Source organism: Equus przewalskii, chromosome 12, assembly GCF_037783145.1.
Source record: "Equus przewalskii isolate Varuska chromosome 12, EquPr2, whole genome shotgun sequence".
Classification (NCBI taxonomy): Eukaryota; Metazoa; Chordata; class Mammalia; order Perissodactyla; family Equidae; genus Equus; species Equus przewalskii.
Window position 1 is genome coordinate 10,453,453 of NC_091842.1, and position 25,562 is coordinate 10,479,014.

The following is a 25,562-nucleotide window of genomic DNA, read 5'->3' on the forward strand; positions in this document are numbered from 1 at the left end:
AACAATCCTGTGAGATAGGTGCTGACATCTCCACTTTATAAATGAAGGGGTGGAGGCCCAGAGAAGTCAAGGACCTGCCCAAGTCACACTGCTGGGGTGTGGTGGAGCTGGGATCCAGAGCCCAGGGGTTAACGTTGAACTTGGAGGTTTAGACACGTGGGATGTCTGATGCCAGAGCCCACACCATCCCTCCACTACCCGACACTCTGAGCTAAGAAGTGAAGACCCAGTCAGACACCAGGTCGACCGGAAAGCACACAACCAGCTGTCGCCAGCCCTCGGTCACCTCTCCGCCTTGGGCCTTGGGTTCAGCACCACAAACAGCTCCTCTTAGCCCGGGAGTAATCCAGGCTGCCTCAGCCTCCTTAGCTTGCCGCGCTGTTGAGAGTGGTATTTTCACATTATTTTAGGCTGCCTGAGCTAGAAGAAGCCTCTGATCCAACCCCTCCCCTGTGTAAAGGAGGAAACTGAGGCTTCAGGGAAAATTAGGCAAGCTGCACTGTTCTAGGCACCAGAAATACGGCAGTAAACAAAAGTGTTACAGATCTTGCCTTCAAGGAGCTAACATTCTAGTGGGACCCCAGGATTCCGCCAGGTCTATAGTGCCCCTGCCTCCAGAGCAGAGCTGGGAGACTGGCCGCCGAGTCTTCCAGACACTGCCTCTTCTAAGGAACTCTTTCTGACTGACCACTCTAGCCTCTCTTTTTCTCTCTCTTCCCCTACTGAACATGGGCAGGGCCTGAAGGATAAACAGTTCAAGTGACTGTGTTGTTTTTTCTTGTTGAGAGCTGCCAGTAATTCCTGGTTTCAGGTTGGAGGTTTGTGGTTCCACCCAGAGAACAGGGCACATGTCTTTCTCTCCTCCTCCCCCTCATAGCACCAGCACAGGGTTAGCACAGGGCACAAACCCTCAAGGACTTTTCTTATGATGATGGACACTGCAACCTCTCCATGGCATATTTCCCAGGGTGTTCTGGTTCTTAAATGCATCATTCATTCATTCAAGGAAAGAGAAGATCATTCAAGATCAAGAGAAGACTACCGGAAAAGACTCGAGAGTCATTCACTAAGAGGAGAGAGTTCCAGCAGGGGAATGGACGAGATCCTCCAGGGAGAAGAGGGGAGGCAAATGTGAGGAAGAGACTTGAGGACACGAGAACCCTGGAGGAACCAACATCTGGGAAGTGGACAGGAATGAGGGAGAGAGCAGAAGCCATCAGAGGGGCGGGAAGAAACTCTGAGAAGTGCATCTTGGAAGCCAGGAGGAAAAGCAGGTTTCCGATGGTGGCATGTACCAGAAAGAGGGCAGGCCTGCAGAGAAGCACGGGGCATGCAAAGTAGGACTCTGGTGGCCATGGGAGAACAGGTCACGGGAGTCTTGGGAGCGGAAGTCAGATCTCCATGGCTTGAGGAAGTGGAGACAATGCGTGCCACACACTCTACAGAAATTTGCTTGATAAAGGAGAGGAAACTGTGGCCTGGGAGCCAGAGGGGAAAGCAGAGTTGAGGAAGGACAGGAATTAGATGAAGAGGAAGGAGCCTGGGAGAGTGAAGAATGGCAGGCTTGAGCTGGAGTGGGTGGTTCTCGCTGGAAGGGCCCGGAGAAGGGGCAGGTAGAGTCCAGAGGATGGAAGAGGAAAGGGCGGCTGATTTTCCAGAGGAGCTCTGGGGAGGTTTGGTCAGACAGCCAGGACCTCCTGGGTTTGGAGGTGGTGCCGGCAGCAGCGGGAGGATCTGGTTGTCGGAGGTTTGAGAAGGAATAGAGGGGCTGGCCCTGCTCTTGGGGGAACCAGCTGGGCATCACTGAGGGGGAAGGTGCAGGAGTTGCTGAGGAATGCTGTGAGTTCTGGAAGGCTGCAGAGAAGGAGGTGATGGTGGCATCAGCTCTTCCCACCAAGGGGGAGGAGAGAGCAGGCCAGCTGAGCCTGGCTCCCCCAGATCACCCATGAGGCCTCCACACAGCTGGGGCTGCCCTGACTCTGCTTTTGCTCCAACCAGAGCCAGAGGGGAGGTTTAAGTGGGGTAGGGTGGGACTCCCCTACCCTTGGAGCCCCCAGCAGTCCAGAAGGTCTTCGGAAAATGCTTCCCTGCTGCCCATCGAGGGCCGTCTGCTCCTGCGATGCTGTTTGCCTTAAGACAACAGCAACAGGAAATCTCTCCAAAGGCGCTGTCTTCATTTTATTTTTGTGTGAGTAAAGGTGACAGGGATTTAGGGCCTCAGCAAGATGCCCGCTCCCCAGACTAGTCCTACTCCAGAGGAAATGACCCGCAATCACCGTAACCTCTCACCCAGCCTCAGTTTCACTTCCAGCTGGAGAAACACGGGATGCCAGAACTGGGCAGGGAAACAGGCTTAGCAAGGGAAAGGCCCATCTGAGTGGATTCGACAAGGCTCCCTGAGCGCACACTGCCTGCCATCCAGCCAGGCCTGGACGCTCGCACCGACAGGCTGCCCCGCCCTCCCACAGCAGCCTGCTCCACTGTGTGTGGTTTTCAGCAGTTCCCAGTTCTCCTCACTCTGAGACCAAGTCCGTCTCCAGATGACTTCCCTGTCTGATCCAAAGCCCACCGGGGGGGCCACAGCACATGTGCGCTTCCTGTCCGAGGACAGGGCCCAGATGGGACCCTCACAGAGCCTTGCCATCTTTGCCTGACAAGCCTTTGGCCAAGTTACCAATGGCATTTGGTGTGTTGGCTCTTCCTTTCCAGAGTATGTGCTTCCTCTGGAGCCCATTTTACAGGTGGTAATGATTGGGGCAGAGGGACTAGCCTGGGGTCATACTGTCAGCCTGTGACAATGCTGGGGTCAGAACAATTCTGAGTTTCCTGGTTTTCACCTCAGGATTCCCTGAGCTGAGATCTGGGCTGCCTCCCCTGCTGCTGGACCATAGATAGAACATGGGGTGGCAGGGAGTTGGGGTCCTTCAGTGATGCCCGGGCGCCCAGTGGCCCCTGCCTTGTGCCTGAGCCAGGCCAGAGCTTCTGTGGACAGGGCCCATGCCCTCTCCTCCTCCTCCTCTTCCTTGTGCCCTCCAGCCCGCAGAGGGAGCACTTGAAAAGGCCCCTCTGGCACTCTGCTGCTGCTTGAGCCTGCACCCTCTCCCTCCCCTGCCCCTACAAAGGTGAGCACTCACATGTGGCCCCCAGGCCGGTCCTCCCTGGTGAGCATTCCTTCCTTCTCCATCAGCATCTGCCGGAAAGTCCTGACCTTCTGCCGGGTCTCCTCCTCTGAGTACCTGTGGGGGCACAGGGAAGGTGAGGGCTGCTCTCTTGCCTGTGGTTCCCTCTCTGCCTGTCGCCCTCCCGAGGGCACTTTCCAGCTTGCAATGACCTGTCCACAGTTACACCACTGAGCAAGGCTCTCAGCACTGGGGATGCTCAAGACCTACCCATTTTGCACCAAACCAGCCAACCAACCAACTACACAAACAAATGAACAACCAGTCAAACAAACAAATAACCTTTTTCTTTTTAGGAAGAGTACCCAGAGGTGGGGAAACCTACGAGGGGAGGCTGTGCCCTTCCTCCTGGCCCTCCTCCACCCTCAGGCCGGCCTCTCTCCCGCATCCAGGCTGCAGTCACTCTCTGGAGACATTTTAGGGCAGAAGTGAGAATCTTCTGCCCTCCTGGCCTCAGGCACATCTGATCCCCAATAGCCTTGGGACGTCCTCAGAGTATCCCCACCTCTGCAAGGTCAAGGCTGCCCAGTGGTTGCCCAGGATCATACATAGATCCATTGCCTCCTGGTTTGTGTGTGTGTGGGGGTGGGGTGGGTGGATGAAGTCTGGGCCTTGACTGGAAGCTCCTGATTTCTCTCCTCCCCTCTCCTTCCCTCCCTGAGCCTGGTCTGGCTCCTCATCCTTGCTCCCACACCCTGGGGTCAATTGTCCTTCTCTCTCACTGCACGACTGTGACAGCTGCTGCCCAGGCCTCCCACCTCCTCTGGCGTTTCCCCTCCAGCCTGTGTCCATGCTGCCACCCTGGGTGGGGGGCGGTGTGGGGGGAGGTCTATGCTTGTCCAGCCCCTTGTCCTGTGCCTGGCATGCAGCAGGTGTCCAGTGTCTGACACCGAATGGATCTTAGGCTCCTAGACCCCCTCTTTCCCCTTCCTGGGCTGCAGGTCGGTCATTCTCCTCTACAGAACACATGGTGGCAAAATGGGAACGGGGGTCCCATCATGTCTCTGTCATCCGCTCACCATCCACTCTCTGTCCACACAGCAGCCCAGCCCTCCCCACTCAGCCTGTCCATGAAAATGGTATGTTGTTCCCTCTCAGGGGCCCCATCTCTTGTCTGCCTCCTTTGCGCCTCCCTCATTCCCTCCCCTCCTTCAGCAAGCACTTGCGGATTGACTCAGCCTTTTTGGAGAGCAATTTGGCAATTCTTTTCAAAAGCCTTAAAAAAATCAACACATCCTTTGACTCAGAAATTAACTTCCAGGTTTACCCAGTGGAAATAATCATGGCTGAGCACAAAGATATGACTCACTGCATGTTTACAGCAGGACGGATGCCCCTGACCAGGTGAGGTGCGAACGTGTGTGTTTCCATAGCAACCTGTCCCTCCTGGATCCTGGCAGGTGGTTCATGTGCTAGTCAGTATCTGTTGGCTCCTGTGTATCCTGCGCTGGCCTGGGAGTTCCCTGACGGCAGGGACCTTATCTGTCTGGATGGCCATTGTGTCCCCAGCATCTGACACCTTGCCTGCCACATGTGGCATCCAACATTTTTTGACAAATAAGTGACTGGTGATGGAGGGGCAACGAAGAGTTTGAAGGTTGGATTTTCATTTTGGAAAGGTGGGTCTGGTGGCCGCGTGGCTGGAGGAGAGGGACCTGGAGGCAGAGAGGCTGGCATTGGGCTACTGCAGGGGTTCCCGCAGAGATGGTGAAGTCAGAACTAGGACTGGTTGAATATTTCATGGGGTTAGATGAGGAGCACTCCCTGCTCCTTAACCAGGTGTCCCCTGACCCCCCGCTAAGGTCTGTCCCTTTGCAGGTTCAGGCACCGTGTGGCCCACCATAGGGAGGATTGAAACTTGCCCGGCAGGGGGAGGGGCTCGTCTCTTCCAACCCCCCACCCTCACCACAGGGGTGGGTATGTGTGTGGCTCAGGCCATGCTGTGCTGACACCTCTAACCCAGTGTCACCAAGCTCTGTGTCTTGGCTCATAAGTGTCCGCCTCAGGCCCTATTTAGCCTCAGGCTCAGGCATTTGGCCAGAGGTCCCTTGATCTTGCTTGTTAGGCAGTGCAGAGCCCTCGGTCAGCTGGGCTGGCCTGGTGCCCAGGAAGAAGGGGTGATGGCCCCTTTCTGAGCAGTGGAGGCACAGAGGAACTGCTCTCATCTTACCTTCTCCCCAGGAGACCAGCTTGTTATTGACATCAGCACAAACAGCACAGGCCCTTCAAGACTGCCCAGCCCCTGACTCCTAGACCCCTGGGAGGGAGACATAGGCTGGCTGGGCCATTGGCATGGGGCCCTGGGCCTGGTGGGGTTGGGGAGGAGATGGCCCAAGACCAAGACTGGGCCAGATCTCCAGATGGGTGGAAGGGCTTCAGGCCAGGCTCCAAGCCCCCATGCCTGGAGTCTTATGGAGCATGAGAGGCTGGGAGGGGAGAGTCAAGCTCAGTTTCATGAAGACCTGGAGCAGGACATGTGCAGGAACTTATGTCTCATCCCAGAGCCGGCAGCTCTAAGGCAAGTTGACTAACTCCAGCATCTGCCATTGGGGGCTGGAGATGCTGGGGTGTACAGACACAGAGGCTTGGGGAGGACCCCTCTATGCCCCAGGGCATCTTGCTGGGAGAAAATTGGGACCTAGGGATGACATCTGGTTATTGGGCATAGCAGTCTCAAGTGCGACCACCACCTCTGAGTCTCCCCTCCCCTCATATCTCTTGAGGTCAAGCCTCAGCTGAGGTCACATGGGACAGTGATTGTGGGGAGAGGCAGCAGAGCCCAGCAGTTCTGTGTTTGAATCCTGGCACCCCCACATTCCAGCTCTGTGACCTTGGACGAGTCCATACACTTCTCTCAGCCTTAGCCTCTACATCTGTGAAATGGGCTAGTAACCTGCCTTGCACGGTTGTCATAAGGGTTAAGGGAGATGATGCATATAAAGCACTTTGCACATGCCTGGCATACAGTAGGTGCTCAATAAATGGTATTGATGGAGGATTACTTGTCCCAGAGCAGTGGGGACAGAGGATCTAGGCATCCCAGGCTTCCTGCCTTTTTCCACCCCAGATCCCCGCCAGGTGAACGTGGTCCCAGGCCGAGAGTCACCTGCGTCCCTTCTCTCTGCTTTCCCAGGAGGCAAAGTCTGAGACAGAGACGGAGGCTGTAGTGATGGAGGCGGCAGTGCCTGCCAGCGGAAGACCAGGGAGGAGCCTGGCTGGCCAAAAGTCAAGGCCTTGGACGGGAGAGGGGGATAGGGAGGGCAGTGATGTCTGTCTCCGCGCCCCAGACTCCTGGCTCAGATGCTCACCCAGCCAGTCTGGCTCCCTCCTCCCCACTCCGCTCTGTGGGAAGGACGTGCCAAATTCCTTGTTGCTTTGCGGACTTCCTGGCTTGCCCTCTGGGGCTGGGGTAGGGGGAGGCTGCATTTTAAAAGAGGTCCCCAGAGTGGAAAATGTTTAATTCTGCCTGTCTTTGCCGGGACCCAGCACTTCCTAGCTAATTGCTTCCTTGGTTGTTAATTTGAACTTCACCGCAGCTCTGAGGGGGGCGGGGTGGCCTTCCTCTTCCTATTTATTTTACAGGTGAAGAGACGGACAGGGAGAGGCTCAGAGCTGCAAGCCCAGCCGTCCCAGAGCCGGGGTGGGAGCTGTCCGGCATCGCACCCGGCCGGCTGGGGCCTCCGTCCCTGCCCCCATCGTGATTGCCGGCTACACGCAGAGGCTGCCCGGGAAGGTGACTCCAAATGCAGCATCAATCAGCAGTGAATTAGCCTGCCATCCATCAATATTAAGGGAGGGATTGCTTTTTAATGGGGCCAAAGAATGTGTGTTCCTGTGACTAGTGGGAATATTTGTCAAATGCCTCAGAACCTGGTAAATAAATGTGAATGAACCAGTGTTTCTAGAAATGGATATTAATGACTGGATTTTAGAATAGGGCAAGGGTCCCTTGTGTTTGTGGAGCACTTTCTGGGGACTGGCTGGGGGCGGGGGAGCCCTGTATGTGCCTTAGTCCACAGGACTCAGAACAACTCTCTACTTTATAGGCGAGTAACTGTGGCTTGCCCAAGGTCCCAGGCCAGGGCTGGAAGCCTGGATTGTTGGGTTTCAGAGTGGCTGTGCCTCCACTGATCAGTCTGCTGCTAAGGGGTAGGGAGGGGAGGGGGATGGTAATTTGTGGGGATTCCAGCCTGAGGACCACCTCCAGCCAGGGCTTGGCTGGGGAAGGGGCCCTGAGTGAACATCTGGAGACCTAGTGGGGCCTTCCCAGAGGCATGGGTCCTTGACGCCGGGGGACTGACACCAAGGACATGGCCATATGCCGTCTCCCTCTGCTTGTGGCTGCCCTCATCTGATAATGATCCCCCTGGGAGCAGTGAGGGGCTTCTGGAAGAGGAGGAGATTCAGCCAGGGGGAGGAGGCTTGAGGAGGGAGGGAGGTGCCGTGAGGGAGGGGCCTTAGAGCTTCCCAGAAACCATGGGGCTCTGCGAGGGGGAGGGCTTTCAGAAGGAAGGTTCCTGTGAGGAGGAGAGGGCTCAGTGAGGGGAAGGGGGCTCAGGAAGGGGTGGGGCTCCATCAGGGGAAGGGGGCAGTTTCTGAGAACAAAGCACAGAAGGCTGGCCCTCTTCTGTCCCAGTTATCCCTCCTGTCCCCCAACCACGCCCACCTGCCCACACTCCCTTCACTCCTGGAGTCGCCCAACTCAGCAGGATTTGCAGGTATCATTACGGTCTGGGGTTCTCTCTGCAGGAGGACACTCCCCTCTCAGCCCCTACTCAACTCTGCCCCTGGGGATCTCATTTCCTCTGCCCACTTCCACAGCTCATCAAACCTGTTCTCACCACCAGCTGGAGGCCTCCTTTCATCTATCTTCAGCAGCCTTCCATCCATCCATCCTTCTCTGCAGGGACCTCCCCACCCCTACCTGGTCCCCAGCTGGAGGTGAACACCAAGTCCCTGTGCCTTAGTCTTTTTCTTACAAGTGGCCCTGCCTGGCAACCCTTTGGGGGCCCTGGATCCAGGCCTAGCCTTGGCCCTGCCTTCCTGATGGCCTTCAGCAGGTGACTGTCTCTGTCGCGGCCTCAGTGTCTTCCCAGGCTCCACAGGGACTGTGAGCCATGTCTTGGCTGCTTCCTGGGAAGCCCAGGAGGCCTGGAGGGACTGACAAAGGTGCAGCTTGGAAGGACCGCTGTGCACAGGCTGTCTGCCATGATGCGGCTCCGGGCCCCACTGCTCTGGGCATTTCTGATTTCTCAGCTCACTGACAGGGCCAGTCTGATGAGCCAGACCTGCTCCCCACTTTGACTCTCTTAACAGCCAGCCCGCTGGTTTCAGAGTACTCAGGGTAGATGCAAGAAGGAGCCTTGGGACCACCAGCTTTCCTTGGAGCTGCACAAATGGGAAGCCTTTGTTCTTCGTTTCTTTGCCTCTAGCTCTATGTGTGAGAGCTGTCCTGTCTCCTCTGGACTTTCAGGGGAGGTCCCTAAATCCTTACTGACTGAGCAAGACACAACCTGTCCTTCTCAGCCTGATGAACTCCTACTCACCCTTCAAAGCCCACTCAAATGTCTTCTCTCAGAATCTCTCCTCTGAGCTCCTGAAGCACTTGGCCCTCCCCTGTTCTGTCCTACAACCACAATTCTGATCTGTCTTATGGCGGAGTTGGTCCTTAACATACTCGTTTTCCTTCTGAGATGGGGAGGGAGCAGGGGAGCGGGGGCCGTCTTTGAGGAAGTGACTCCAGTCCGGCTCTGGGGCCCAGAATTGCCCAGCACAGTGTCTGGCACACTTGTGTGCCTCTCTGGCTGGTTCTGAACTAGACAGAGTGAACCTAAGCTCGTGGGTGTGGCTGCCGGCTGGGAGTTCTCTGCTGAAACCACACGCGGCCCTCCCACAGAGCAAGGAGCCACTGTGCTTTCCTGCCTGGCTGCGGCACCTGCTTGGCAGAGACCCGGCAGCCTGAGCCTCTCATTTTATAGAAGGGGAAACTGAGGCCTTGCGCTGTCATTGATGTTGACATGCCTCTCTCCCCAAGAGGACAAGATGTTTCTGGAAGGCATGGACTGTGTCTCCTTGGTTTCTGTGAATCTGAGCCCAGTTCAGAGTTTGACAAAGAGCCGACGTTCAAGACAGCTTTTTGGTTGAATAAACAAAGTTCAGCGGGGCTTGCCATGGTTCTACCCCGCTGGTTCAGACTCTGGCCCTTTGCCTGACTGGCTCCCGGGTCCCAGCGCGCCCGGCCCCGCCCCCGCCGGCCAACCCCGCTTGGCTCACCCCTGCTCCTCCATCATCTCCTGCAGCTCCATGCACTTGAGCTCTACGCGCCGCTTGCGCTCGTGGTCCAGGATCTCGCGGTGCGCACGCTTCACCAGGCCCGGCTCCGCGGCGCGCAGCTCCTCCTCGGCCCGCGGCCAGGTCCCGGAGGAGGCGCCGGGCTGCGGGAAGCCGTTGGCAGCGTCGGGCGGCGACGGCATGCTGGCCGCCCCGTTGTTCACGCTGGAGGACATGGCGGCTGGCCCCGGAGCCGCTGGCCTCGGCCCTGTGGGACAGACATGGACACCAGGCGGGATGGTCACTTCTCGGTCACCTGCTAAGCTCCTCTCTGCGCGGGTTAATCCTGGAGCTTTAAAGGCCCACTCACGGCTCTAATCCGCTTCCTCTCCTGCTGCAGAGGGGCTGCCGGCCCATTCGCACCTTTGGGTCACACCTCAGGGCACGAGCGGGAATTGGACCCTGGGCTTTCCCCATCTGTAAGGTGGGTGGGTGCAGGCTGGACTTGATGGCCCCTGAGGGCGCTTAGCTTCATCTCCAGGGACCTGGTAACCCGCTAGGGCAGCCCTCTCTGCCTGTACCAATTCCCGGGCCTGAGCGCCCAGCCCCTGCTACACAGCTGCTTGCAACTACGGGGCAACCAGATGGGTCTCTGGGACAATTTTTAGTTTTATTTTTCTTTTTCCTACAGGCTCAGTTTAAATGCCTTCTTCCCCCAAACACCCGTCGTCCTGACTCTGGCCTGTGGGGTCACAGACTCCACATGCTCCTGCCTCTGTGTCTGCTCCCAGGGCAGCCCCCAGAAATGAGAAGATGGAGCCTTCTCTGGGCTCCCGTCCATTCCCACCACGGATGCAGTTTTTGGTTTCCACTTTGATCTGTCCAACTTCTCCAAAGCCAACATTCCAGGGGGGGCCTGATTCAGACGGAAGCCCACCAGTCTGTCCCCTCCTTTGTTCTGAAACACGGCTTCTGAGGATGTGACCAAAAGTGGCACTGACATTAGCTTTCCAGACAGCCACATCCTCCTGCAGGCTCAGGGTGATGTGGGTGTCAGCACAACCTGGGAGGTAAGAAGCCTTGGCTCCACGCTAGACCCAAATTAGAGCATGGGCTCGCACACGTGTGCACACACACACATACACACCAAGGAACTATCTTAACAGAAGGGAGGCACCTCCTGAGCTATTTCCATTTCCTTTCTCCAAGGCTCTGCCAGTTGCTAAGCAACAGAGAGGCCTCCTTCCCAGGGAGTGGGATTGGAGGGAGGGAAGGGGTGGAGGGAGGTGGGAAGAGAAGAAGGGATGGGCATGTCTGGGCATCCCGGATGGGGCCTTCCCTGCAACGCAGCCCCCCAACAACACTCCCCTCACTCAACACACACTGGCTCAGAGTGATGGGGTGGAGGATGGTCAGAGCCACCAAGACTGGAAGGCAGAGAAGAGAGAGGGGGACCACGAGAGGCACAGGAGGCTCTGAAGGGTACAGAGTGAGAGGCAGTGACAGTGGTGATGAGAACATAAGCTCCTTTCATATGTCCATCCCCCTAAAGCCCAAGTCCCTGGGTTCTAGGCCAGGCTCCTCCACTCTTTGCTGTGTGACCCTGAGGACATCAATGACCCTCCCTGAGCCTCTGATCCCTACCTGTGTCTGGCAGCATCTTCCAGACTCTTCAGGAGAGGAGGGTTTTGGGGGGTTTACAGACCAAAGCTGTCCTAACCTCTCTTTCCACCCGTGAACTCTGCTGGCTTCCCGCCTCTGTCCTAGCCTAGCCCTGCACCTCAGCTCTGGCAGGGCTTCTCCTGGGGTGCCCCACAAGCATCACCCACTCACCAGGCCTCACACAGAGTCTGGGAGCCCTGCTGCCCACCTGCCTTGACCACGGTGCTTGGCTCAGGGGTGGCCCTTCCGGCTGTTGGTTACCTGAGCCCAGGACATGTGTGGAGCTTTAGATGCCTGTTGCCCTGGCCCACTGCAGCTTATCTGTCACCAAGTTTGGCCCCTCATCCCGTCTTCTCAACATCACTCACATTTATCGGCTTGCTCTCCTCCAGTCACTACCTCAATCCAAGCCCCTCACTCTGGTCTATTGACTCAGCATCCTGCTGGCCCTCCTGCCCTCTCCGTCCTGCTCCATCAGTAACCTGGGAGATGGATCCAGGAGCAAATCAGACTGTGTCATGCCCTGATTAATAGCCTCTAGTGGCTTCCATCACCTTGGCTTAAAGTCTTGACGTGGTGTGCCTTCTGGTCTAGCCGTACCCCTCCCCACCCCTGACTCCTACACAGATTCTCCATCTCTCTTGCTTCCAGGATTTTCCAATTGCTGCTCTCTTCCCCTGGGACACTCTTCTCCTGCCTCCTATGTGTCCTCAAAGTCACTGCTCGTAGGCATCACCACCTTCTGGAAGACCTCCCTTGGCCCTCTGGCTGGTGCCACCCTCCCAGGGCTCTCACCACTCACTGTGGTCACTGAGGGCTCACAGGTCTGGTTCCCTCTGGGCTAGGGGCAGTTTAGCTTTCAACTCCAAGTGCCAGCAAAGTGCCTGGGCAGGTAGGGCTCAATGCATAGGAAGTGAGCAAGAGAAGACTATTACAATGGGAGGTAGGATAGAGCACTGCCTGGCACAGTCGTTAATACAGCCTGCAAGACCCCTTTGTATTTTGCCCTAGGCTGTCTTGCAGCTTCATCCCCTGCTACATCTCATCCTTCAACCAACATCCAGCCTCTCAGCCTTGGTCATCTGTACCCAGACACTTCTCACTCCTTTGTGCCTTTGCCCATGAGATGCTCCTATGCTGGAACTCTGTTTTCCCTCCTCTCCACCTAGAGGTTTCAGCCCAAATATCACCTCTTCTGGGAAGCTGGGCATGCCTCTGAGGAAGGATGAGTCATTCCCTCCTTGTGCTCCCACAGCTTTTGTCCTCACCTCTTTAGATACTGAGGTTCAACTTGTTGCTTGCATCTTACCCCTGTTTTGGACCATGAACTCTTGGAGGAGAGGAGGGTCCCTTCATTCTGGCTCCCCAGAGCCTACCCAGCACCTGGCAATGCAGGAGGCATGCTGACAGTGTGGGGAGAAGGTGCTCAGGCCCCAGCAAGGGCCCATGGGGCCAGGACTTGAGTGATGCTGCTCTGCATGCTACCCCTCTGACACCAGCAAGGCTCCCAGCCTAGAACTTGGCCTGAGGTCCTTGAGGGCAAGGGAGGGGAAGCTGGTGGGAGCAGTTCTGAGCGCACTCAGATCTCCAGACCCTGAGAAATTCTATCCCCAGCACTCGGAGAATGCCTGGGTAAGATTGCTAGGCTGCTGAGGACCATCCTTCAGGATTGACTGAGGAGGAAGGGAGGGAGTGAGAGGGCGCAGGGGACAGATGCAGTATGGATTCACTGGGACAGCTGGTGGGATCTACCAGCTTCACCTAGTGACTTGGACAGCACCAGGCAGGAACCTGAGGCAGATTATTAAAAAGATGACCCCTGAACCCCTAGAGGAGGGGCCGGGCTCCTAAGAACGAGTCATTGCACACCATTCCCACTTCTGTCCAAGTTGGGGTGGCTGGGCCAGCAGACTGGGGAGTTACTGCGGGCACAGGGCCTCCCTGCAAGGCATCCGACGTTGTCTTTTACAGAATCCTTGTGAGATTTCAGAGGGAGAGAGAGACACTGTGCTGGGGAACTAGTTCTGCATGGTTGTGATTAGTGGATAGGTTGGCCTATGCTGGAAGGGAGCTGATTAATGGGTCAATGTCACGTTAGATGGAGGTGTTGAGTGGAGGACCATAGGGCACTCTCCTCACCCATGTCTGATCCAACATGTTCACCTTGACCGATGGAACGTTGATCACCTGATGACCAGATTCACTGAGGATGGCACCTTGGAAGGCTCATAAATAGAGTCAGAATCTAAAAGGGCTGAATTGACTGGAAAGATGGAATCTAAGAAGGTGAAACAGGATGGTGAGAAATGTCTCATTCTGAAGCTGAGTCCCAAACTAACTTTCTAAAATTGGAAGGGATAGACGTAGTTTAGAAGCAGAATATTTAGGAAGGACTTAGGAGTTTTCAATGGTCACAGACTCAATTGGAGTCAGTATCATAATGTGGCTGCCAAAAGTGCATGTTATCTTAGGCTCCATCAACAAAAATACAATATCTAGAATGGGGAGATGATAAGAATATACAGACATTCAGAATCCCTATCTTCAAATACTTGAAGGATTGTCGAGGATTTAGGCCAAACCTAGCTGAATCTGCTAGGAAGCTTGTTAGAAGTAGGTAGCGTTGCCAGATTTGGCAAATAAAAATACAGGATGCATAGTTAAATTAAATTTGAATTTCATGAATTTCGTATTTAGGACATCCTTATACTAAAAAAAATTCATTGTTTATCTGAAATTCAAATTTAACTGGGTGTCTTATATTTTCTATGTCAATCCTACCTGAGACCCACCCCAGACCTACTGAATCCAAGATCTCTGGGGGTGAAATTGTTATTATTCCCCGAGTGATCCTGATACAGACTATCCATGGACAAGCAATTGGGAGCTGGTGTCTAGAGCAGCGGTTCTCCAGTTTTATTAGGTATCAGTGTCATCTGGAGGGCTTGTTAAAACACAGATGACTCGGCTCAACCCCCAGAGTTTCTGATTCAGTAGATCTGGGGTGGTGTCTGAGAATTTGCATTTCTAAGAAGTTCCCAAGTGACCCCGATGCTGCTGGTCCTTGGACCACACTGAGAGGAGCAAGGACCTAGCCAATCTGAGTGGTTCCAGAAGAAAGCCAGGACCTCTGCAGGGAAGTCGTCTAGAGTGGACTTCAGTGAAGCCCAAGAAAGGATTTTTCCCCCAGCAATCAAAACTTAAAAAAAAACCCAAACACTTCAGTTCATCCCAGAAGGCGGGAATTCCCCATTATAAGAACTGTTCCAACAGGAGAGAGACACTATATTCACTCAACAAACACCCAGCATCTATTCTGGGCTCCACCCTATGAAAGGCTGGGGATTTGGAGATGGAGAAGACCCCGTTTGGCCCTCTAGGAGCTCACACGCTGGTCTGGGAGACCAAAAGGTATCAGAGTGTAGTGTGAGAAAAGAGAATCTGAGAAAGGTCTGCAGCTCTGCCTGGTCGATCGGGGCAGGTTCCCCAGAAGGGGTGGGAAGGGGCCAGAGATGGGGACACCAGAGCAGGTGATGCCTGGACCACGATTCAAGAAATAAATGGACAGGCTTGGCAGGACTGTGACTGACTGGTTGTGGGGGTGGCAGCGGGGGGCGGGGGAAGCATGTTGGATGACGTTGGGTTTCTCCCTGGCTTGGGTGACCAGGTGGATGGTGCAGCCATTTACTGTGATGGAGAACATGGAGGGAACTGTGGAGGTACGTTGAGAGTGGGGAGCTTGCTGGGGTCGAGCAGGCAATGGACTCTAGAGCCCTAACCCTGACCTTAACTTTTTTTTTTCTTAAAGATTGGCACCTGAGCTAACAACTGTTGCCAATCTTTTTTTTCTTTCTTCTTTTTCTCCCCAAATCCCCCCTGTACATAGTTGTATATTTTTTAGTTGTGGGTCCTTCTGGTTGTGGCATGTGGGACACCACCCCAGTGTGGCCTGACGAGCGGTGCCATGCCCACGCCCAGGATCCGAACTGGTGAGACCTTGGGCCGCTGCGGTGGAGTGTGCGAACCTAACCACTCGGCCATGGGGCCGGCCCCCTGACCTTAATTTTTAAAGTCTTTGGGGACATTGACACTTCATGAGCAGCAATGAGAGCAGAAAATTTCTCTACTGCTAATTGGCTGTGAGACCCTGAGAAAGTCTCTCCTCATCTCTGGACCCTTATTTCTCCACTGGACAATGAGGGGGTTGGACTCAAAGATGCCACATGTCCTTTCCTATTCTGGAAATCTAGGTAATACTAACTACATATATATACTACCAATCCTTCAGCCCGCCCCCTTCCTGCTGACTTAGTCGGTGGCCGGACCCACACCAGCCACCCCCAGAGCTCAGCCCTGAGGCTGTCCCCAGCACTGGGTCAGGTCCCAAGGGTAGGCCCAGATGCTGAGCTGGCCAAAGCCATGTGCAGATTAAGTCACGAAGCTCTAATTTAGCCAGCAGACAGGGGAGCATCTCCTCTTCTGCCAGCCAGGAAGTGGCTAAAGGACCAGAGCCCTGACTTCCAAGCCTCATGGCTGAGTCCCTGGGTTTGCCTCCCTCTCCCAGACTCAAGTGCGAGTCCCTTAAGGAGCCCCGGCCAAGGGCAGGATGGAGCACAGTCTGGCTGCTGGAACTGCAAGTCCAGCCCTGCAGGTAGAGATTAATTGAAGGTGAAACAGCCCATCTGTACAGCAGGGTCCAGTCTGCTGACAGGTACAGAGGCCTCTCAGCTAATGAGATCGTCACTCACCCTGGGGCATAGAGGGGTAGGATGCTCAGGCCAGTAGTGATCTGGCTAGGTCTGGGGAGAGGGAGATGTGGACCACATATATGTCTGAGGGGGAGGCTGGGCCCTGCCTGGGGAACCCTGGTTTGACGGCGACACAGCGCCACGCTCTTCGGGAACTCATGAGCTGTGTGACTTTTGTCATGAGACTTAAACTCTGTGCCTCAATTTTTTTGCCTGTAAAATGGGACTAATAATAGCACCCTCCTCATAGATTTGTTGTAAAGAACTAATAAATGTGAAATGCTACCACAGGGCCCAGCATGCAATGAAGGTCTCATCAGTGGTACCGGTGGTCGTTATTATTATTATATCGGTGGTGACTGTCCTCTTTTGGACGTGGTGGGTGCAAGGAGTCCCTAGACATCCAGGGGAAGATGCCCAGGAATCCTTAGATCATGGGTCTGGTGCTCAGGAGGCTGAGATTTGGGAGTTGCCATTATGTAGCTGGCGACTGAAACCTGAGAGTGAACAAGGTTGTTGACTGTGGAGGGAGAAGGAGAGGGCAGAGGCCAGAGCCCAGGGCATGGGGTGGGTGTCATTCCACCCCAGGGATGGAGGGATGACCTGGGCCACTTTCCCCTCGCCTCCCTGGCAAACTCCGCCCCTCCCCATCTCTCGCGGCGCCTCGGCCTCCAGCACCATGGACAGCACCCACGGCGCCAACCCGTGGCCCCGTTTGCTGCCGGTTCAGAAGCCTTTCTCGCGCGGGGGGGCAGCACCCATTCCCCTGAGGGCTCCTTCCCTGCCCTGCCTGCCAGACACTCATTCCCCCAGTGACAACGCTAGGACTCAGGGCCTGCACACCCTCAAAGGTACAGATCCCCACAGCTTCAAGTAACCTCTCAATCCACAGTCACACACAATTTAACTACCTTCTTGCCACTAAAGTCTTTCTGCTGTCTCCTACTGGCCCAGGAAAGTGGAGGGTGGACGAAGAGCACTGAATTTGGAGCCAGAAGACTTGAGCTTGAATTAGGCTTCACAACTTCTGCCTGGGTGACCACAGAAACTTATTAAACCTCCCTGAGCCTCGATTTTCTCTTCTATAAAATGGAGACAATACTCCCTACCTCACAGCATGGTGGGGTCGTTCATTCTTTCAGTGACAAGCTTGTTATGAATACAGATCTTGAATTCCAACCCCTGCCCCGTTCCGGGGGTGGGGGGGGGGAGGCAAAAAAGAGACCAGAGAGGGTCTACTTTCACCTGCAGTGGTCAGGGAAAGCTTCACAAAGGCAATGGTGTTTGAATTGGCCCTTTGAAGGATGAGTCTTCTCTATGTAAGGAAGGAGGAGTCCAGGCACAGACAGCACAGGCTGAGAGGAAGGGCATGGCAGGGTCCAGGGACCGGGGACTAAGAGGGCCAGGGTGGCGTGGGATGCTTCCCATGAGGGTGGGGGCTGCAAACACAGAGTGAGTCTTTCCAGAGAAAAAGCCGAGTGTGAGGAGAGGGGGTGGGGAGGGATGTGCCTCCTGAGTTTCCTGGAGGAAAAAAATCTTTGTAACTGTCAGAAACGTGATGAAACTGACAAACACACATGAAACCAGGTACTTAGGTTGTGAAACTAAGTCTGGGTTTTGCAGAACGAGTATACAACAACAAAGGTTTGAAAAGACATTTTATCAAGCTGGAAAAGAAAACCGATCTCCATTGTGTACAAGGAATCTAGGCATGCCCCCACCCTGCCCCAGTCCTGGGCAGTGAAGCCAGCCTGCACCTACAGCACCAACGTGTCCTCTGGAGCACTGTAGGGAGGGGGCTCTCTTGTCAACCCTTCCCTTCCTTGTGGGGACCCTTCTTCAGACCTCCAGCCTGTGAGCAAGAGCATGGAGAGGGGGCAAAGGTAATCAAGCAGTAGCTAGAACAAACTGGAAGCCCTCCCGATGCTCCCTGACCAAGAGGGTGGGGCTGAGGGGTAGGGACCACAGGACCGGGAGATAGCCCCTCAGCTTTAGGGGTGGGTCACTCATTCATATCACAGTTAGTCAGTGAGTGGTCACTCTGGGGCCCACCAGAAGACGAGAGAATGCAGGGGGAGAAGGACTGATACCAGCAAAGTAGCAAGATAAGGGCTGGGATGGGGGACATGGTAGAGACCTCAACTAAGTTGGTGTGTGTGGAGGGGAGCATAGCTGGGAGGTCTTCCTGGAGGAAAGATCTTTTTTTTTTAAAGATTTATTTTTCCTTTTTCTCCCCAAAGTCCCCTGGTACATAGTTGTGTATTTTTAGTTGTGGGTCCTTCTAGTTGTGGCATGTGGCATGCCGCCTCAGCATGGCTTGATGAGCGGTACCGTGTCCGCACCCGGGATCCGAACTGGCGAAACCCTGGGCTGCCAAAGCAGAGCACACGAACTTAACCACTCGGCCACGGGGCTGGCCCCTGGAAGGAAGATCTTGAAGTGTATGTAGGAGCTGGTGGGATAAAGAAAGGGAGCAAGGATGTCTTGGGAACAGTGTGGAGCACGTGGGAAGCTGATGAAAGCACAAGGGCTCCTCTGATTTCACTCTAGGGTCAGCCACAGAGATGAGGCTGAGAGATGAGGGAAGAGAGATGGAAGAGCATGGGCTTGTGCACAGCTGAGCACCATGGGACAGGAGGGGACTGGGGAGCTAGGGCTGGAATCTGTAGGCAATAGGGAACCAGTGAAGGCCGAGGAGCTGGGAAGTCACAGTCAGATTTGCATTTTGGAAAGAGTTCTCTTGCTGCCTTGGGCCCTCACTTTTGGTGACCCCTGCCCTTTGGAGAAAGGTCTGACCTTAAGGGACAGGCTAGTCCACATTAACCAGGACAGACTTGTACAGATCGGCAAGTGGCAGAAGAGCCAGCCCGGGTTCAAATCACTTCCTATGTGCCCTTAAGTGACTTAACGTCTGTGCTCAGTTTCCTCATTTGTAAAATGGGGTTAAAATAAGTAACCCCTGAGGGGTGAAGGCATTAACATATGTACAGTGCAGCGCCCGGTAGTAAGTTCTATGTATAAGTGTTAACCGTCAGTATTACCCACAAACACCGCCAACCAGGCTAAACCACATGAGTTCATCAGTAAGAAACATAAATCAGCGTCCATCAGAACGGATCCGGTAGACAGTGTGCATTCCAAATCAGTACCAACTGGTGAAGACGCGTAGGTCATTTTTCACAGATACCAACCAGTAGAGACCAGTACTTGCTGGGAGAAAGGCACTGGGGCAGCCAGCAGTGAGAGAGTTAGCAGAGGGAGCTTCTTCCCTGCCTCCTTGGAGTCTCTCTCGGGAGGCCTGGCACCGCTGTTTGTTACCCAACCCTCGAGAAGATGCTGCAGGGAGGCAGGGAGGAGGTTGAAAGCCTTCTTTTCAATTATTCAGCAGCCCAGCTTCCTGCCGCCCCTGCTGGAGCCAGAGGAAGGCCGTGACCAGAACCCCCAGGCTGGGTCTGGCTGGGTTGAGGGGAGGAGGCCTGCGCCACAGCCCTCGCGGGCCCGCTCCTGCCCTCCGCCATCCGGCCCTGCATTGGGCCCAGCTGTCCCTGGACAGGGCTGCGAGCTGTCCCCTTCCTTGCACTCTCAGCCTGTGGTTGCAGCGGAGGCCGTGGGGCTGGACAAGTTCCCAGGGCTGAGATGGGGTGTCCAGGCAGGCCAGGGAGGGAGGGCAAACCCACTGTCCGCGGGAGAAAGCCCAGGCAGCTTAGCTGGCACCTGGGTCCTGGGCAGCCTGTCCAGACCGCTCTGCATCTCGAACACATGGCACTCTGCTCCGCCCGAGAACACACTGGCCCATGCTGCTCCCTGCGCCTAGAACGCCCTTCCTCTCCGTTCATCCTGCAAGACTCTGTTCAAGCATCACCTCCTCCGTGAAGCCTTCCCTGACCTCTGGGGGACACATCTCTGCTGTGCTCCCAGAGCCTGACCCTCTGGTTACCATTCTCACTGCCTACCTTATTCTATTGCGACTGTGCACTCCCTGGCCTAGTGAGGGCTCTCCACGGGCAGTGACTGGGTTGCGTGCATTTTTGTGTCCCTTGTGCCCAGCACAGAGCTTGGCACAAAGCAGCCATCTGCGAACACATGTTGAAATTCAGCCTGTGTTTGAGCTGATTGAAAGCTCACTACTTGTTTTTCACTAGCTCCAGCCCTGGGGACCTCAGTGGACAAGGTCCCTGGTTACCACTCTCAGTATGTCTAGACCATGTGCGTGTTGACACCTGTGTGGGTCACATCGTCATATACTTTGTAAGCCCTGGAGTGCAGCTCTGTCTTTGAATGGATAGGAAAGACTCGCCTGGCACCCAGGGCCCGTGTCCCTGTTCCTGTTGGCTCTGATTTGGATTCCCAGAGCAGAGGCTGGGATCTGGGTGGCAGCTCCCCAGGACAAGGAGGCCTCAGCTGTCTGCTCCCTACAGAGGGGCCCACAGATCAGGCAATATAGGCTGGGGAAGATCAGTGCAGACTGATGAAGCTCAGGACAGGCCACGGAGAGCCTGAACCAGGACTTCAGACTGGATCCAGCAACAGAGGACAGTGGGAACCCACAGACCGATGCAGACCAGTATGATAGGCCAGTGGAATAGGGTAGAACATGCAGGACTGCTCACTGAAAATAGTACACACCAGTTCAACCCAGTAGGCAGACCTGTATAGACCAGTACTGATACCAAACTAACACGTGGTCTCCTCTTCCTACACTGCAGTGGAACAAAGGAACCCTTGCCACACCAGCCCGCTCTGCTTCTCCATGGGGCCCTCGCTGGCCCGGGAGCTGCAGCTTTTCAGCCTTTCACCCTGTGGCTGCCTGAGCTGGAGTGGAGAACTGGGGAGTGGGGAGCCTGAGAAAGAACCTTTTCATGGCTGAGCTGTCACTTATGGCATGGGCTGCTAGGGAGGTGGTGATCTCTGTGTCCTGGGGAGGGTCCCAGCCAGATGGCCTTGGCAAAGTGTCCTAGGGAGAGCGACCTGTGTGTCAGGACTCCATGCTCTCCCAGGTCTGTCCCAAGCTGGCCTCTGAGGCTGACCCTAGAGTGAAATCAGAGGAGCCCTTCTGCTTTCATCAGCTTCCCTCACCCCTTCACCTCCTTCTCCCTGCCAGGAGCAGACCCTCTCAGGCTTACAGCTGGCAGTGGGGCTGAGGAAGGGTGAGATGGGCTAGAAACCGTCTGACCAGATCTCTTTTCCTTTTGGGGCTTCAGTTTCTCTATCTGGATGAAGTGTCCGAAGGCTGGGGCCAGGGTAGGGCTAGGCTCTGGGTCCCTGGCGGTCCAAGACTGAGAAGAATCAAACTTGGGTGGTGATGTGCCTCCCTAGCCCCTATCAGCAGGAAGGGTATGTTCTGGACAGACAGATAAGCCCCTTCCACCCAATGGGGAGAGTGATGGGAGAAGCCAGGGGCGGCTGCCTCCACTGCCCACACAATCTCATTATGGAAAATTCCCTCTATTGACTCAGCTCTAATCAGGCAGCTGCCCTGGGCATCCCCCCCAGGTTTCTGCTGGGCTGGGTGAGATCAAAGAGAGAGCCGGGCTGGGGGCTGGAACCTCAACTGCCATTCCCATCGATCCAGATGCGCCTCTCGTTGCTAGGCAACAGCCTCCAGTCTCTTCTGGTCCTTCCTCCCCCAGGGGCTGCAGGATCGGGCAGGAAAGGGAGAGACCCCACATTCATTCTTCAGCCTTCTCTTACTAAGCTAGAGCTCTCTGTCACCAAAGCGGGAGCCTCTCCTCCTGTGCAGGAGGTGCCCCTCGTTCTGGGAGCTTGACTTTCCCCCCAATGGACCCCTTTTCCTCCCTCACATTTGTATTCATCTCCAGAATACTTGAAATCCACACCTGCTCTGCCCCATGTAAGCACTCTCTCAGGAAGACAGGCCAGGGAGTCACCAGAGAAGGGAAGGGATCTTCAGGGGGTCAGAGAAAAAGTCAGGATGAGACCAGGCTACCAAACTTCCAGCCCAGCTTTGGACGAGATGTGGGAGCCATTTAGTCTCGGGAGAATGGCTCTGAAGACAAATTCACACTCCCAGTTTTGAGTGGGTTGGCTTTTTTTTTCTTTTTCCAAAACGTAGGATGCATTTCATAGTAGTTTTTTCTTTTTTGTTTCAAGTGCTATAATTTAAAACTGTAAGTTGTGTTTTGAAACAGGCATAAAAATGTACTGTGGATTTTGGGGGCTGTAATTGACTAAATAATGCAAATTGATCATTTCATCACAGTTTAATATTTTGCATATTTTATCTACCCTATACTGCTCATCCTCCCCCCACGCTCCCTCCTTTTTTAAACTGCATATGTGTGCTTCATCCTAGCGGTTGTTACGTGGTGACCTACTTATATCATGGCTGGTTTAGGATTTTAAGGTCTCTCCCCTCCAAGGTCTTCACAGCTCTTGGGGATGGAAAGTCGCTGGTCCCTCTGGGCCCTCATCAGACCTTTTTTTAAGCAACTAAGGGAGAGAAAGGGGTGATACGCTTCCCAAAGTGTGAAGAGCCAGAACTCAGGGGTCCAAGGGCCCAGCCTGGAGAACCGCCGGGAGGGGCACAGTCCCTGGGCAGCAGTCCTGGGGCTCCTGGTCCTGCCACTGCCTGCCACCTGCTCCCCCAGCTCCACAGCACAGTGACAGCTCCTCCCCGCCTCCCCTGCCCAGCTCCAGTCACACACTTCAACTCTGAGAGGCACAGCTTTGTAGGGTCCTTGACAAATGGTAGCCAATTAATGTCAATTAATCTGATTAGCCTAAATAGTTAATTAAGCAGTTAATTAACAACATCATTGACAATAACCTACGGCTCCTCGGGGATTGTGGGTGCGAGGCAGGAATGGCAGTGGGGGTGCCCTCCTTGCTCTGGGAAGTGGCAAGCCCCATAAGGTCAGATTGGGTTCGGTTGCTGCTCATGCAGCTGTGGCCTCTCTGAGCCTCCACCTTGCTCTACCATCAGCCCCAGAATTGTCACCAGGGCGTCCAGTCCAACCCCAGCCACAAGCCCTCCGCAAGACCATGTCCAGGGGTGAGAGGGTCTGAATTCTGTGGGAGAAGTGGAACCTCAGCACAGCAGAGAAGAGAGAAAGGCCTCCTGTCTGGGAAACTGTTCCCCACTAAGATCCCAGAGAGGAGCTCCTGCCTCCACTGCCACCGTCCCCACCCCAGACCGTGCACCTCACAGCTTACAGCACCCATCAGGGCCATGGGCTTCCCCAAGCTGCAGAGCAGCCCTGGAAAGAACTGTCACCCTTAAGCCAATCTGACAGACGTGGAAACCGAGCACCTCCCATATGCCAGGCCCTGTGCTTGCAGTGGGACCTGCAACAACGAATAACACGGGGTCCCTGCCCTCAAAGAGCTCCTCGTCTAGGGCATCACAGAACAGTGCAGCCTCTGTGGTTCTACCACGTCTTAGCTGAGCGATGCTGGTGACATTATTAAGCTCTCTGTGCCTCAGTATCCTCTGCTGTGACCTGGCTCCTTCATAGGATGTGTGCGGCTGAATGAGTTGGTACACTTGCAGCCCTCAGAGCAGTGCCCAGCATGGGGGAAATGCCAGGTGAGTTCCTGAGGATTACTGGGGGAGAGAGAGGGTAAACGACCGGGCAGGATAGAGTGTAAACGGTGCTGAGATGGGGCAGCACAGGGCACTTGGAGGAATGCGGAGGGAGGAGAGAGCAAGATGTTGCACAGAAGAGGCGAGCAGAGGCTGAAGCTCAAGGAGAGAGAGGATGAGGGACAAAGGGCATGTGCAAAGCCACAAGGCACTAGTTCTCAGCTCTAGCATGGACAGACCCTCAGGCCCTACACTCAGACTCTGAATGGGTGGGTCCCAGGAATTTACTTTTCATAGACTCTTCTGGAAATACCAAGGCAGGTACTCTGCCCCTAGAGACCACAGCTGCAGTGGTTCTGGGTGTCCCAGGTTGGGAGGAGCAGAGCCCCAGTGGGAGAGGCCCCAGGCCATATGACCCATGTCCTGAAAGCACCCCACAGGCCCCCCTGTTCTCTCCATCTGTCCAAGTCACGCTCGCCCTTTGGGGGTGACCTTCCTGAAACAGCTCTGGCCGGTGCTTACCTGCTGGAAACATCCTTTGGTTTCTCTGCTGCCCACAGAAGGCCAGCCTCTCTCGACTGTCACCAAGGCCCCTTATGAGGCCTGCCTCTCCAGCTTGGTCCTCTGCCCCTTGGCTCAGGCCCCAGCTCTCCAGCCACACTTTCTCCAAGTGCCCAGAGCTCTCTCCTCCTCCCTATCTCTGCTCATGCTGTTCCCTCTCCCAGAAATGCCCTTCCTCTTTTTCTTCCCCCTGCAAGCCTGCACTCATCCTATAAGGTCCATCTGTGAAGCTGGCTCCAAAGTCAACCAGGGAGGCAACCCCACCCCACACCCTCCCAGTGCTCAGCAGCCCTCAGGATGCTCCCACATAACCCACATCCCAACCCCAAACATCCACCAGTGTGTGGGCCTCGCTCCCCACCAGGCTGAGGGCAGCTCCTCCCTCTCCCCAGTGCCCAGCACAGGGCTTGGGGATCACGAGGATAACTGAGCGTTTCAGTTCAGAAGAGCTGCTGAGCAAATATTTGATGAATGAAAGAATGACCATCTCTGCTTTCTGATGTCTGAGAAGCAGGGGACAGAGGAAGAGAGAATTCAGGAAGCAGAGAAGGGAGGCGTCCTGGGGACAAAAATGAATGGATCACAAGGACCCAAAAGCATATGTCAAACTGCGCCAGACAGGGAAGGGAGACAGGACTGCCTGGAGGCAGGACCTGCCAAGAGTCCCAGCTTCCCTACCATCCCAGGAGCCCCCTCTGGCACCCTTTTTGGAGAAGGGGTGGCTGGGTTCCTCTGCCAGTCCTGAAGCCCACTCCCCCAACCTGGGGTCTCTCTGATACTGAGGGCTGTGCCAGCAGCTAGGATGGACACGGAGGGCAGGCTGCCCCATCTCTCATCCTGCCCTTGCCCCTCCCCACGGGTCTTCCTTTCTCCCTGGGTGAACCTAGCCTGGAGCACGTGCACAGACACCCCTGTCAAATCACCCTGAGGCATGTCTCCGGTACCTGTGTCCCCTCTTCCACGGTGCCATCGCCTCCTCCCTGGTCTCTTCCATGACTCCCATTGTTTCCCAAATAAATTCCCAGCTCTTACAGTGGTTTTCAAGGTCCTTCAAGACCTGACCCGGCCCTCCACTCCCCCTGGGCTGCCCTCTGTTCCCAGGCACGCCCCTGTGCTGTGGCGATGTCAGATCATTCATCATCCCCTTAGGTCACAGGATGTGTCATTGCCCACACTATTCTCTAGAGTGCCATGCCTCTGCCTTCTGTCTGGCACCTTCCCTGTCATTCTCCAAGGCCCAACTTAAATGTCCCTCTTCCAGAAGCCTCCTCTGGCTGCCCACATGGCTGTGGGCATCTTAATCCCAGCAGAACCTCAACAGGATGTCACTGTCAGTTCCCTCACACCTCCCCTCCCGCTAGTCTGGGAGCTCCTCAAGGTCAGGGTCGGTGTCTGATTCCCCTTAGAGTCCTCACTGTTCACACTCTGCCTGGAAAACAGGAGGCGCTCAGTAGATGTTGACTCTGTGGTCTCAAACACTCAAATGGCAGCCGTCTCTGGGAGTGCACTGGGTTTTATCCTCGCTCAGTGCTTTCAGCCCCATTCCCTGAGTCACTTCTCATAGCACACCTGGAGACAGGTGTTATTACGCCCCCTTTG

At 55.1% G+C, this 25,562-nt stretch overlaps 1 protein-coding gene across 1 annotated transcript in view; it reads right to left on the reverse strand.

Annotated features, from left to right (window-relative positions):
• SRRM3 (serine/arginine repetitive matrix 3) overlaps nucleotides 1–25,562 on the reverse strand; it is a 55,600-nt gene that overhangs the window by 25,009 nt on the left and 5,029 nt on the right. Inside the window, exons 2-3 of the mRNA XM_070567691.1 lie at nucleotides 9,453–9,717; nucleotides 3,135–3,236 (exon numbers count right to left, since the gene is read on the reverse strand). Coding sequence (XP_070423792.1) covers nucleotides 3,135–3,236; nucleotides 9,453–9,685 — 335 coding nt within the window. The 5' untranslated portion in view covers nucleotides 9,686–9,717. The remainder of the gene's footprint in view (nucleotides 1–3,134; nucleotides 3,237–9,452; nucleotides 9,718–25,562) is intronic.